Here is an 11,785-nt window from a genome sequence, read left to right as displayed (position 1 = left end):
TCTTGCAGTCCGCACACGTACTTATTCGTCATGGGTGTCGAAGAGCAAAAAGAGGAACGCGAAGTCCTCGAGTCAATCTTCGCAGACGAAATCACAGGTAGGCAACCATTGTCGCTCCCCAAAAATCAACACCGTACCCCGAGTAAATATACTAATTACACCCTCCAGACGTTTCCGAGACAGACTTCCGAGTCGCAGTCCAACTGGATGACGGACGCCACGAAGACGAAGAGCGCGAAGATGAACAACGTACGCAACTCCAACGTGTGTAAATTACACATGAACTTACAAAAAGGGCAAACCCCCCCTCACAGCAACCATCATCCTCAACGTCTCCTACCCACCCAACTACCCCGACGAAGCCCCCCGCCTCGACATAACGCAACCCCCCAATGCCCCCAAACACCCCTACCTCGACATACACGAAGACAAGCAGCGCCTCCTCAATTCACTCTCAGAAACCATTGAAGAAAACCTCGGCATGGCCATGATCTTCACGCTCGTCACCGTCCTCAAGGACAGCGCCGAACTCCTCATTACAGAGCGCCAGAACGCCAAGCAGGCGCTGGCGGACATGGCGGCTGCCAAGGCGGAGGAGGAGGAGAATAAAAAGTTTCAGGGTGAGGCGGTTACACGGGAGAGCTTTTTGGCGTGGAGGGAGAGGTTCCGAGCGGAGATGGCCGAGGAGAAGAGGAGGAAGGAAGAGGAGAAGGAGCTCGAGGATAAGAAGAAGAGGATTGTGAAAGAGGAGAAGAAGTTGACGGGCAAGGAGTTGTGGCAGCAGGGCTTGATTGGGAAGGGTGACGATGATGATGACGACAATATTGATGAGGTTGATGTTGGGAAACTCAAGATTGAGGCGACATCATAATGTGTGTGTTGCGTAACTTTTGCGCCTTGGAAACTGAGCGCACACAGTTGCATGGCTAAACTATACTATCAAAGTTTCGGCTTTATGACCTGTATCGGGCGCCTTCTTCTTCCCCTCACAATCGTCTGTCCCTCATCCAGTGCCATCTTCGTCTCCAAATCCACAATATTCTGCATCTTCTTTGTAATCTCCCTATCCTTGCGCATATCCTTCTGATACGCTTCCTGGTTTAACCGCTCTGATTGTCTAATCGCATCCGTCCATTTGACGTCGTCCTCGCGCGTCTGCAATTGCGCATTGATAAGCGCATCCCACTCATCCTCCTCCTCGCACATGGGTAACCACCAATTGCTCAGTAGCACCTTTGTGTCGAAAAGCCGAATCTTGCGCTCGAGTCGCTGACGGAGAACACGGCTCAGAGCTGGAGGCTGAGGCTTCGTGAGGCGGAGAAAGGGGATTCCGTTCGCGGAAGACATGATGGGAACATGGCGGGGGCCGGAGGTCTTTGGGTATGGGCGGACATTCAGGACAGCCCTCTCTGGAGGGAGACACGCGAGTCGTTCCTTGGGTTCCTTGGACACTCCGTCTTTAGTTCTTCTCACTGGAGGAGCGCGTATCAGAGCGCGTGGTAGCTGAGCCACCATTCGCGTCAGTATGCTCGTGCTAGCTGCATCGCCCGCCGTCGAGGCATCGAGATGGTCCAACGTCTACATCTTTGTCAATTGTGGACAGACTCATGTCCAAAAAGACAAGTTCACCTCATAGCCAGCCTTGAAACTCAACCCCAGTTGGTACGGGCTTTGTATCTTCCGGTTTCGTCGAAATTTATTGCGCACGGCGTTGCGGAGAGAGACGCGGTCGTCATCGGAGAGGGGAGCAGACGAACATCGTAAAAGCAGAGCCCGATAAAGAGCAATTGCTAACCAAAACTGTTAGAAAAGATGTACACAATCTTTCTTCCACGATCTCACCTGCTACACGATGTTGTGTTGACTTTTTAGGCTCTAGGAAGCGGGGCATGCATGGGGATTGCTCGCGGTGGAGGTTTCCAAGCCCGAGTTGCGACGCGAGATATTTCGACTACTACGTATGACACATGGTCACGTGCCGGGTTTGCAGTACTCTACATACACAGCATTTGAGCAGATTCCTCCGTGACTCAACACTACTTCCTATGCCACATTACCTTCTCAGTTATTTCTTAATTCTAGCGCCAGGGTGACTTAAGATACAAATCACGTGCATGTCCTTTCGGCCTACTTGGGCAATGTGTAGTCATGCAAGCACATCACAGGTCCCGACATGAGTGATCAAACACAGATCAAGCGAAGCCATGTTTCAAGAAAATATGTATATCATTCATAGTCGTGGTCAATTGTCTAGACTATGAGTTCATCTGGCAGACCAAAACTCCGGCCCATGCACCTTCACGTTGTCTCGTCGTACATTCAGATTTAGCATACAGTCACACGTCTGTTTGAACTGCTTTCTCAGGACAGTTGGTGTTAGTGAACACGGCTAGAAAGTCGTTCCTTCAGGAGGCTGTGGAAGCTTCTTGTTCTGGGGAAGCGCCATGTATCTGATGCATTATATGGTCAGTGGTGGACTTGTTTGCTAGTGGCTGTCCTTACCTTCGGAGCTCGATGAGTATGGTCTCCATGGTAAACTCACGTTTCCACTGGGCCAGGCAGGGCAGCTTTGTGGGATCGACCTAGCCTTGTCAGTACGCGCTCGCCCATGATCGGCTTGCGGAGTCATACCTTTCCGTTCTGAGGGTTGACGCAGGGCAGGTTGATCTTGGACGTGAACTTGATGTCCGGGGGTGCGTCAGGGTACTCTGGGCCGCAGTGGATCGACACGCTGTAGATGCGGTTCTCGTGAACGCTCTGGGGATTTCTGTCAACACACGACTGGATACATGGGCTAGGAGGCGCATACATGGGGTGGACCCAGTATGGTGCCGTTCCAGTCTGACATCAAAAGATCGTCTCCGTTGTCCAGGCCATACGAGCAGGCCTCTGTCTATTCTCAGCAATGCGTTCTCCACGACCAAGTGGCAGGTCTACCGTACCAGCACCAAGCCCCTTCTCACCCTTCTCCAGCTCTTCCAGCAAACGAAAGTTGCGCGGAACCTTGGCACCCATTGTTGCAGTGCTGGTGCGAGAGTACTGATGTGAAGCGTGGCGCGTGAGGAAGTGGGATGGACGGACCCCGCTCAAGAGGTAGGGTAATGGTCGGCGGTGACTATGGGCGAAGGCGCAAGATTCGATTCGAAGTGGCCGCCGGTGACGTGCGCAAGTCTCTATCAAGTAGTGTACCGCCAGGCGCAATTCTTTGCAAGGCTATCGAGTGACCAGCTGATTGCTCTGCTGCTCGCCTCAAGATGCCTGTCGGGATCGACTAGTGCCGACGATATGACGAGGTTGCGGCCGACTAGGGTCTCACCTAGCACCTGCATTGGTCCGTCGCTTGGCCACGTCCGCTACGCGACATCTATACGTTGCCTCTCATAGTCGGCCAAACTACATCAACAACCATATCCTGCATTTCAAAGTCGCTCCTTTGCTAGCACAATTCGCCCAGATGCTTCGGGTCATTCGCATAGCATGACGGCTCAAATTTTGGCAGCTGAACTCGGGAACCTCATCCAGGACTCCAAGCGCAAGAATACCGAACTCCGAAATGCTGCAGAGGCAGCCCTCAAGGATCTCAAGTCGCTCTCTAATACTTCCGAGGCTCAGCTCTCAGCTGGTGAGCTAGTTTGTTGCCTGTCAGTTGATTATATGTTGACCGCGTCCAAGATCTGTCCCGTCGTCCTCATTTCATCTCACCTTTTTTGATTGCTTGCAGTACTCACAATGCCAAATTCGCGTCAACCGGAGTCTCGTGTCTGCAGAGACTTAGCGTTTCGCGCGCTTTGCCACGGGAACGACTGACGGAAATCCTGGATGCATTTCGCGAGTCGGTACCATCAAGTGAAGCTCGCCCACTCCCAGAACCCTATGCGCTCAGCTGATGTAACTAGGCCACGACATCCAATTGAAGATACTGCAAGCATTACCCTCTCTACTCCAAAATTACCCTGCGGAAATTCGCGGCGATTCTCTTTCATCTGTCCTTCAAATATGCTCAAGTCTGCAAAACGCAAAGAACTTTGCCGTAAGCAACACGGCTGCTGCAACATTGCAACAGCTTGTCATTGTTGTGTATGACAGAGTCGCTTCCGAAGATGGTACAGTCTAGCCATCTTTATAGCCGTTTATCGTATACTGACCTCCTTTTAAGAGAAAGCACTGGAAGTCCCCACCGTGACCGAGGTAAAAGGTGACGATGGCCAAGTATCAGTTAGACCAGCAGCGAACGATGCTTACAAGGTTTGCATGGCCTCCACGTTGGTATGATCTTGCTAAACATGGCTAGATGTTTACCGATCTTATTTCGCTGATCGTAGGAGAAAAGCCCGTGTATATGCGATTCGCTTCGCTGCCACCATCTTCAATACTTGAGCTCATCGAGGCAGTACTGTCAAATCACAACGAAATCATGACGACACATCCAGAGCAAATACACATCTTGCGGGCCCAACTCATGCCCCTCATCATTCGCTCTTTGTCTGACCGACTATCATTTCCAGTGACTGTGCGCATAATTCGGATACTACATCTGATTATTCGATATCATCTTGATATACTTCCCTCGGAATGCGAGATTGCACTCGGTCTTCTAAATCATATGCTTGATCCAGAGGCTTCTCAGACATGGAAGAGAGCGCTCTGCTTAGAGGTCTTTCGCAGTATCTACGCCGATTCTAAGCTTCTTTTGGCCATCTATGCGCTATTTGACGCGAAAAGCGAGAAGAAGAATGTTTTTGGTGATAATCTGGCGGCTTTCGTACGGCTTGCTGCCGAGAAGCCCGCACTGATTGGCCTTGGTCAGCAATCAACAGCCGTCGTCGGGGCCGAAGACGGAAAAGTAGCGCTATCAGACCACGCTGTCGCTGAAGCAGGTGCTCTGGCCGGCGTCATAGGCGGCCCTGTGAGTGACAATAGCAGCGGTGCTCGTCCCTTTGGAATCAGCACACAATGGAGCGCCCTCAAAACTCCTTGTATTGAACACCTTGATAAGTCCGACCCTCCTGTCTTACCAGACACATATATCTATAGTTTGGTGTTGACATGCATCACCAACATTTCCGAGAGTCTGGCTAAGTTTGTCCTTCCTTTAACCGTACACCACGAAGGCCGAACCCGGAGGAAGAACAAAACTGATGACTCGAACGAGCCTGACACAGATGCTGCATTGCCAAATGAAGGTTCCAATCGGCTTTCGCGGACCCAGTCTTTCCGCAAAAAAACTATACCTGTAAATCCTCTTGAGCTCACAGAGCACTCCGCCTACGCCTCTGTGCAGACGTCGACAAGCTTGGTTACGGAATGCTGGCCAGCAGTGCTTGCGACCTGCTCGACTTTTCTTAACGCCGCGCTTGACAACGACTATTATCGTGCCCTGGTTCGGTCCATACAAAAGATCACGCAGGTCGCTGGCCTTCTTAGACTTTCGACACCGCGGGATGCATTTCTAACAACATTGGGCAAAGCAGCAGTGCCATCGAACCTGTTGCTAGCAAATGTACCGTCCACAACTTCAGCTTCAGCTGACAAGCCCGGGGTTTTCTCTAATGCCAAGGCCATACTGAGCGTAGACAGTTTTGTGAGTCAAAGCTCTTCAATGTCAGCAGACAAGCATAGAGGTCCCCAAAACGAGTCAGCAATACCTGCATTAACTCCTCGCAATCTGCTGTGTCTGAGGGCTTTACTCAATCTGGCAATCGCACTGGGACCGACCCTCAATTCCGCCTGGTCGATCGTTTTTGAGACGCTACAAGTAGCCGACTTGGTTATGGCATTTACAAGTCAAACAGGCAGTCGCGGATCTGGACCTGGGCACGGAGATGGGAGTACCGAGAGGCTGGAGGCAGAAACCTCAGCTGTACAGGCAGCAGCTCGCAGACTGTTTGAGAGCACCGTTGATTTCCCCAATGAGTCATTTTCAGAAGTGCTGCAAGCCTTGTGTTCCCTTCTGAACGGTGCGGCCCCAGAGAGTGGTCAAAGGACACCTGCATCTTCTAGTCGTCCTCAGATTATGCATCAGCGGCGTCTTGGTAGCGTTTCCGGAATCTCTCTAAATACTGAAACAAACCCTCGCGATTCAGCATTTGCTTTGAACAAGATTGGAGAGCTCGCAACCTTGAATGAGAGCAGGTTGGCCCAGTACGATCCTGCAGAAAGCGGATGGAACATCCTTGTCAAGGAAGTTGTACAGTTTTCTACGGATGGCCGGAAAGCGACGACTACAAGGCTGCTTGCTGCTGACATTCTGGCAAGGACTGTTCGAGACATTGCTGAGCTATCCATGTCCGATGAACAACGTGAGGAAATCCAGGCTCGCATACTTACTGCACTACAGAAACAGATTGCAGACCTCTACCACTACGATGGAGCCAACAAAGAGACCATCAGTGATGCTGACATGCGGGTTCACCAAGTTGCTCTCGAAGCACTCAAAAGTGTGATTGAGCAATGCGGTGAGTCACTAGTTGCTGGATGGGCTTCCGTCATTGAGAGCTTGATGAGTGTATTTGTACCGGACCACACCTCTCTTCGAGAACAAAAACACGAGAACGAAAGTCCTCAAATCGATAAGCGGTTGGAGCGCGCTCCAGAAGTTATTTCGAGATCTCTTGCTCGATCTGCTTTTGCAACGGTCAGCCTTATATGTTCGGATTTTATGACTGCTGTTCCAGATGTTTGTCTATCCACACTATTAGAGCTTCTGCGCAGGCTTTGTTCCCAGCAAGAGGACTTGAACATGTCTCTAACCGTGGGTGAACTACACATGCATTTGTTTCACTTCTGACATTATGCAGGCGATTACCTTCTTTTGGAATGTGTCAGACTACTTGCAATCGAATGCTGACCTGTCTTCACTGCCAGAAGTCGTTGGCGAGACTGATGACACCAAACTTGCGGTCTCCAGTCACTCACAGAATGGAGCCACTTCGGCCCTGTGGCTCCAAGTCCTACTGAACCTTTCTTCAATCACCGAAGACGAACGTGTTGAAGTACGGAATTCCGCAATTCAAACGATTCAGAGGATATTTGAGAACTGCTCTGACCAATTATCATCGAATGTGTGGCTACTCTGCCTTCGCACAATACTTTTCGGTATGGTAAAGGCAAATTTGGAGGTACAGCGCGAGATCCGGACTCAGTCACCGCAGAATGATCTGTTAAAAGACTGGGGGCAAACAACAAAAGCCGTGCTTCAGACTGTAAGCATTCTAAATACCACTTATATGGATAAACTGGATGCATCTCAGCTTGGGAACGCATGGTCCGAGCTACTCGATCTTTTACAGCAGTACTTTGAGTATCGTTCACATGCTCTAGGAGCATCGGTCTTCGACACCATTACGGGTGTTCTTTCCCAGTCTGACAATAATCATACATGGGGTATAGACCCCTTGCTCAAAACGGCTGGGGTGTGGAGGAGCTACTTCCCCTCTCAAGACGCGTGGCAACAAGGCGGCGAGGAAGACAACCAAGAGGCATTTGTAGCTTACGCAGATGCTTTCAAAGCCCTCTATCGTCTTGCAGATGAACCACTTGCTGCAGAATTGCCTTCTATGCTCGGAAATCTTGAGGCTTGCGTTGTCAACTCCGACGAAGTCGCCTACTCTTCTGATGTGGACAGCATGACTGTGCTCCAGAGCCGGGTTCTGGAGTGTTTATCGATAGTCAAGACCGACGGTCCCGAGATTTCGTCATATCTGATTGAGTTGTTGGGCCGGTTCATAACACTACCTTACACTTCACAAGATAAGTCTCCTGGAAGACGCGAACCGACCTTTGTTGCGCTATCAAAAGCGTCCATGACGCTGTTGCAAGACACGATTATCAAGCACATCGATCAGGAAGAGATGTACAAGAACGGTGCCTTTGCTCATGCCTTGAGTAGTTTGGCGCGGCCCATACAAGAAAAGTATGTGTGGCAGCGCGAAGGCAAAGCACCAACCTTATGGCAAAAGGCTACGTCGACCAGCATAGCCATCATCAAGCCGGCATTGTCGCATCTTGGCTCGGACCAAGAGATCTGGGTCAATCTGGTAGATATAGCTCACTATATTACTCGAGCGCAGCTATCATCAGATGCTCCCATGTCGCTCGAGAAAGACGAGGTGCTCGACATTGCGTCTTTCAAAGAGCTCCGCGAGATTGTTGTCCTTCCTCTTGGGTCTGCGTCGCTTCCGGATAGCCTTCGGCGGTCTTATGCCCGCAATCTCTTTGCAACGTCTCTGATACATAGCCCGTTATCTGGAGAACTACCGGACATAATGGGAGCGCCACTCGAAGAGCTCTACAAGGTTCGTCTAGGACAAACAGCCGAGCTTGAGTGTACATGGCGACCGCACATGGGCTATTCGTGCCTCTCTGAATTGTTCAGTCTTGTTGCTGTGCACGATAGTAGTTCTGAACGAGTCAAGTTGGCCCAAGCCGCAGCTCCATATCTCATTCTACGGTGTGCACTCCCGCTCAAGACGTACATAGCCGACCATCCTTTGCGTGGTCGTATGCCTGCGCCCGAGTCGCAGAGACGCGAGTTGCTTTTCGTACTTGAGGAGTTGCACAGGCTACAATGTGAGCCGCAAGCCATACCCGATGCGCCAGGAGTGAAGTCAAAACACCGCAAGCATATCCACAGGCTGTATCCACTATTAATCAAGGCAACCAAGGTCGCCAGACATGATGGTGAAGTTTTCGAGATGTTGTCGAAGCTGACGGATATTGTTGGGCAAGAGTTTGGGTTGGATGATGATTGAAGCGGACACGGAGGTTAGATAGAAGCATTTGGAGTGTGCTGTTGTATAGAAGACATTGTTCAAAATGTAGTAGTAACTGAATAGTGAAACGAAAGTTGAACGTATGACAGTGCAGCCGGAGCAGTCAGCCGGAGCTCTGTCCGCAAAAGGGCGGACCGGAGACACACCGACCGCGCCTCCAGACCTCTTGCCTCACTTGTGCCCACTTGTTGTGGCGGAACTGGCGCGCGCGCGGAATTAACTATGAGCTCCACGACGCCTGCAGACAAGTCCAACCCGAGTGACGCCATCAGCCCGTTGCAAGACGCCAACAACAATGCGAAGAGGAAGAACGAGGATGCGCCAGCCCAGCCCAGGGCGAAGCGCAACCGCTACATCTCCATAGCCTGCAATGAATGCAAACGCCGGAAGATCAAATGCAACGGCCAGACGCCCTGCCAGCGCTGCGGGAACCTCAACCTCGACTGCCAGTACTCGCCCAACTGCTGCAACAACTTTAAAGAGAGCGAAGAGTAAGTAAACCGCCTTATTGCAACCGAAAACACGGCGCGGCTGACATATCCGAGGTTCAAGCAGATGTCAGCGCATATCAGCTCGCTCCAGCAACAAGTAGACGATCTGTTCCACAACATCAGCGCCCTCCGAAGCCAAGTCGAAGTCCACAGCAATGGCTCCATGGGCACCCCCTTCACCCAGGATTACCAGCAGACGCCTATGCTGCCTCCTCATCCTTCGCGATCGCAGTCCAAGTCGTCAAACAAACACCGTCGCTTTCATGGGCCAACGTCAAACGCATTCAACGTCAGCGTCGCGAGATCGAGTCTCAAAACCATGGGCATCAACCCAGGCGAAGAGGAAGATGACGAAGACCTCTTGACGCGCGAAGAGACACCAGAGGAATCGCCTCCTGCAGCCAACGCTATGCCGCCGAAACGACGATTCCACGCCGACAAAGACCCGATATGGGCCATCTCCAAGAGTGACGCTCTACGCCTACTCCATGTCTGGCGCGACGAAGTAGCCGCCATGTACCCAATTCTGGATGTGGATAAGTTGCTGCGCTATACTGAACTGCTATTTACTTTTGTAGAGGCCGCCACTAGATCGGGCTTCATGCAACGTGCTCTTCCTGGGTCAGACGCAATGATGGATGAGCAGATCAGTACACTCAAATTAGTCCTTGCCACGACCCTCGTAATCGAAGGTAGGGGGAAAGATCCATTGGCGGAGAAGCTCTTCACAAACGTGCATGGTATTGTTGAAAAATCATTGTCTGAGCCTGCCAGTCTACACAACATAAACCTACTAGTCCTTGTTGTGAGTCAAAGTCCTCATACAGTCTTCAGTCATGCTCACAAGTGTAGGCCATGTATCACTTTCACCACGATGAAGAAGGGCTGGCTTGGCGAATAAGCGGGTTGGCTTCGCGGCAATGTCTTGAATTGGGCTTGCATCGCCGGGACACGTATGCGACTCTATTTCCCAATCCTGAGGATCAAGCATCGGCAATCCGCATGTTTTGGACCATCTACGTTCTCGATCGTCGCTGGAGTTTTGGGACCGGAATGCCATTCGCCTTGCAAGATGCGGACATTGACAATGTCCCCAAGCCTGTAAGTCATGCTCAACTGTCCGCATGTATTTCAGAATCTGATCCAACCAGGAGCCATCGTCTCACGAGTCTGGCCAATATCTCCACGCAATGATCTCGTACTCAATCATTAGTTCAAAAGTGTGGAAGTCGATCACCGATGTGGGCCAGCAGGACAAGATTAACAAGGAAGATATATCTTTCCTTGATTTCCAAGTCCTGAATTGGCATCGCACCATTCCGGATTGCTTGAGGTTTGTGCATCCGGACAGTGGCAGACAAGTGGAGACACCAGCCCGTCTAGTCCAGCGACTCCAAGTGGTACTGTACCTTCGGGCAAACCAGATGCGAATTCTCATATACAGACCAGTTTTGCACACAGCAACCACCATTATGGAGAACTTGGAATTTGCACATGTTGTTGTCAAAGTGGCCAAGGACACGATCCGGATACTGACATACCTCAACCAGACATCTGATATTTACAGAAGTCAGCAGATAACGTTTAACTACTTCCTCGTGTCAGCACTTGCAGTTCTGTTTCTTGCCGTGGCTCACGCGCCGGCCGAATTTAACCAAGAATGCCGAGACGAGTTTTACATGGCGATCGACCTTGTGCGAGGTCTCTCGTCAAACTCGTACATCTCGAGGCGGTTATGGAAGACAATCAAGACGATCAAGGAAGTTGGGCCACGTCTTGGGCTTGCCGTACGCAACGAGGAAATTCATGACGCACACTCGTCTGCTGCAGTGGCTATGGCAGGTTTAGCGGGCCACTCGATGGATGAACTAGCACTGTTCTCCAACGGCCGCAATGGCACCATACTGGATATGCCGCACGGAATGGCGAGTGACCTCACGACTCTATTTGAGGCGGCTGGTGGGATTTTCAATCTACAAGGATTTGGAGGGTCGTCAAATGACATTGCAAATGGCAATGGAGAGTTTGTTAATGGGTTTGGGCAGGAGAACGACGAGTTGGCGCGTATCATGAGGGATTTGTTCTGAGGAATCAGCCTAACCCATTTTTAGACATTGTTACAATAGTATGACTTTCATCTTCTTCCAATTGCTCAAGAAAGTGGCTGCGTGACAGGCGGTGAAGCAAGGGCGGAGGGCTTGTGGGAGATCACGTGGTCTATCGCTAAGCTCGGGCGGCCAGGGCAGCCATCAATCTCGACCTGCCAAACCACTGCTTCACTCATGCACCTGGGGTGTCCAAGGGATCGACTGCACCGATAAATCGTACGCCGCAAGCAGCGCCTGGGGAACTAGACCGCTCCTTGCGTAGAGTCTCGCGCTCATTCGACCCCTCCCCCACCCAGCTTCAACTGCATCACGACCTCCCCCGACGTCTTCCCTGTCGAACTCTCCAACACGATCACGCATGCGATAACCAAAACTGCAAGCGCAGACTCCGACGCCATACACATCCCTTGCCTGA

The 11,785-nt window shown here is 51.2% G+C and overlaps 5 protein-coding genes across 5 annotated transcripts; 3 read left to right on the top strand and 2 right to left on the bottom strand.

The window, feature by feature from the left end:
- Positions 1-30: 30 nt before the first annotated feature.
- PSV08DRAFT_247640 (RWD domain-containing protein) lies at positions 31-871 on the top strand (the record flags this gene model as incomplete). Its single annotated transcript, XM_066092354.1, has 3 exons — positions 31-97; positions 169-264; positions 315-871. 3 exons carry the CDS (start codon positions 31-33, stop codon positions 869-871), a joined length of 720 nt encoding a protein of 239 aa, XP_065949143.1.
- Positions 872-990: 119 nt separating this feature from the next.
- On the bottom strand, positions 991-1,347 carry PSV08DRAFT_300228 (uncharacterized protein; the record flags this gene model as incomplete). Its single annotated transcript, XM_066092626.1, has 2 exons — positions 991-1,155; positions 1,234-1,347. Coding segments are annotated over 2 exons (279 nt in total), but the record flags the coding sequence as incomplete, so codon positions are not given.
- Positions 1,348-2,207: 860 nt separating this feature from the next.
- PSV08DRAFT_300204 (ubiquitin-conjugating enzyme/RWD-like protein) lies at positions 2,208-3,222 on the bottom strand. Its single transcript, XM_014226961.2, has 5 exons — positions 2,943-3,222; positions 2,810-2,889; positions 2,632-2,757; positions 2,503-2,582; positions 2,208-2,450 (listed from the first exon to the last, which is right to left on the bottom strand). The coding sequence occupies exons 1-5, from the start codon at positions 3,013-3,015 to the stop codon at positions 2,390-2,392; spliced, it is 420 nt and encodes a 139-aa protein (XP_014082436.1). The 5' UTR covers positions 3,016-3,222; the 3' UTR covers positions 2,208-2,389.
- A 255-nt stretch (positions 3,223-3,477) lies between these two features.
- Positions 3,478-8,861, top strand: PSV08DRAFT_223826 (uncharacterized protein; the record flags this gene model as incomplete). Its single annotated transcript, XM_014226962.2, has 6 exons — positions 3,478-3,634; positions 3,673-3,846; positions 3,897-4,103; positions 4,157-4,245; positions 4,292-6,751; positions 6,798-8,861. The coding sequence occupies 6 exons, from the start codon at positions 3,478-3,480 to the stop codon at positions 8,748-8,750; spliced, it is 5,040 nt and encodes a 1,679-aa protein (XP_014082437.1). The 3' UTR covers positions 8,751-8,861.
- A 125-nt stretch (positions 8,862-8,986) lies between these two features.
- PSV08DRAFT_362467 (uncharacterized protein) lies at positions 8,987-11,410 on the top strand. The gene is made up of 4 exons (XM_066093027.1): positions 8,987-9,262; positions 9,317-10,067; positions 10,115-10,363; positions 10,414-11,410. Exons 1-4 carry the CDS (start codon positions 8,994-8,996, stop codon positions 11,347-11,349), a joined length of 2,205 nt encoding a protein of 734 aa, XP_065949141.1. The 5' UTR covers positions 8,987-8,993; the 3' UTR covers positions 11,350-11,410.
- Positions 11,411-11,785: the final 375 nt, after the last annotated feature.

The sequence above is a fragment of the Bipolaris maydis genome (genome assembly GCF_028858645.1).
Source record: "Bipolaris maydis strain C4 unplaced genomic scaffold PSV08scaffold_7, whole genome shotgun sequence".
NCBI classification, from domain to species: Eukaryota; Fungi; Ascomycota; class Dothideomycetes; order Pleosporales; family Pleosporaceae; genus Bipolaris; species Bipolaris maydis.
The sequence above is the reverse complement of the archived record's forward strand: the minus strand, read 5'-3'. Positions and strand labels throughout refer to the sequence as shown.

Coding starts and splice junctions, on each gene's coding strand:
- PSV08DRAFT_362467 (XM_066093027.1), top strand. CDS start 8,994: ATGAGCTCCACGACGCCTGCAGACAAGTCCAACCCGAGTGACGCCATC. Junction 9,263..9,316: donor AACTTTAAAGAGAGCGAAGA/GTAAGTAAACCG, acceptor GACATATCCGAG/GTTCAAGCAGATGTCAGCGC. Junction 10,068..10,114: donor TAAACCTACTAGTCCTTGTT/GTGAGTCAAAGT, acceptor TCACAAGTGTAG/GCCATGTATCACTTTCACCA.
- PSV08DRAFT_300204 (XM_014226961.2), bottom strand. CDS start 3,015: ATGGGTGCCAAGGTTCCGCGCAACTTTCGTTTGCTGGAAGAGCTGGAG. Junction 2,890..2,942: donor TGAGAAGGGGCTTGGTGCTG/GTACGGTAGACC, acceptor GAGAATAGACAG/AGGCCTGCTCGTATGGCCTG. Junction 2,583..2,631: donor TCAACCCTCAGAACGGAAAG/GTATGACTCCGC, acceptor TGACAAGGCTAG/GTCGATCCCACAAAGCTGCC.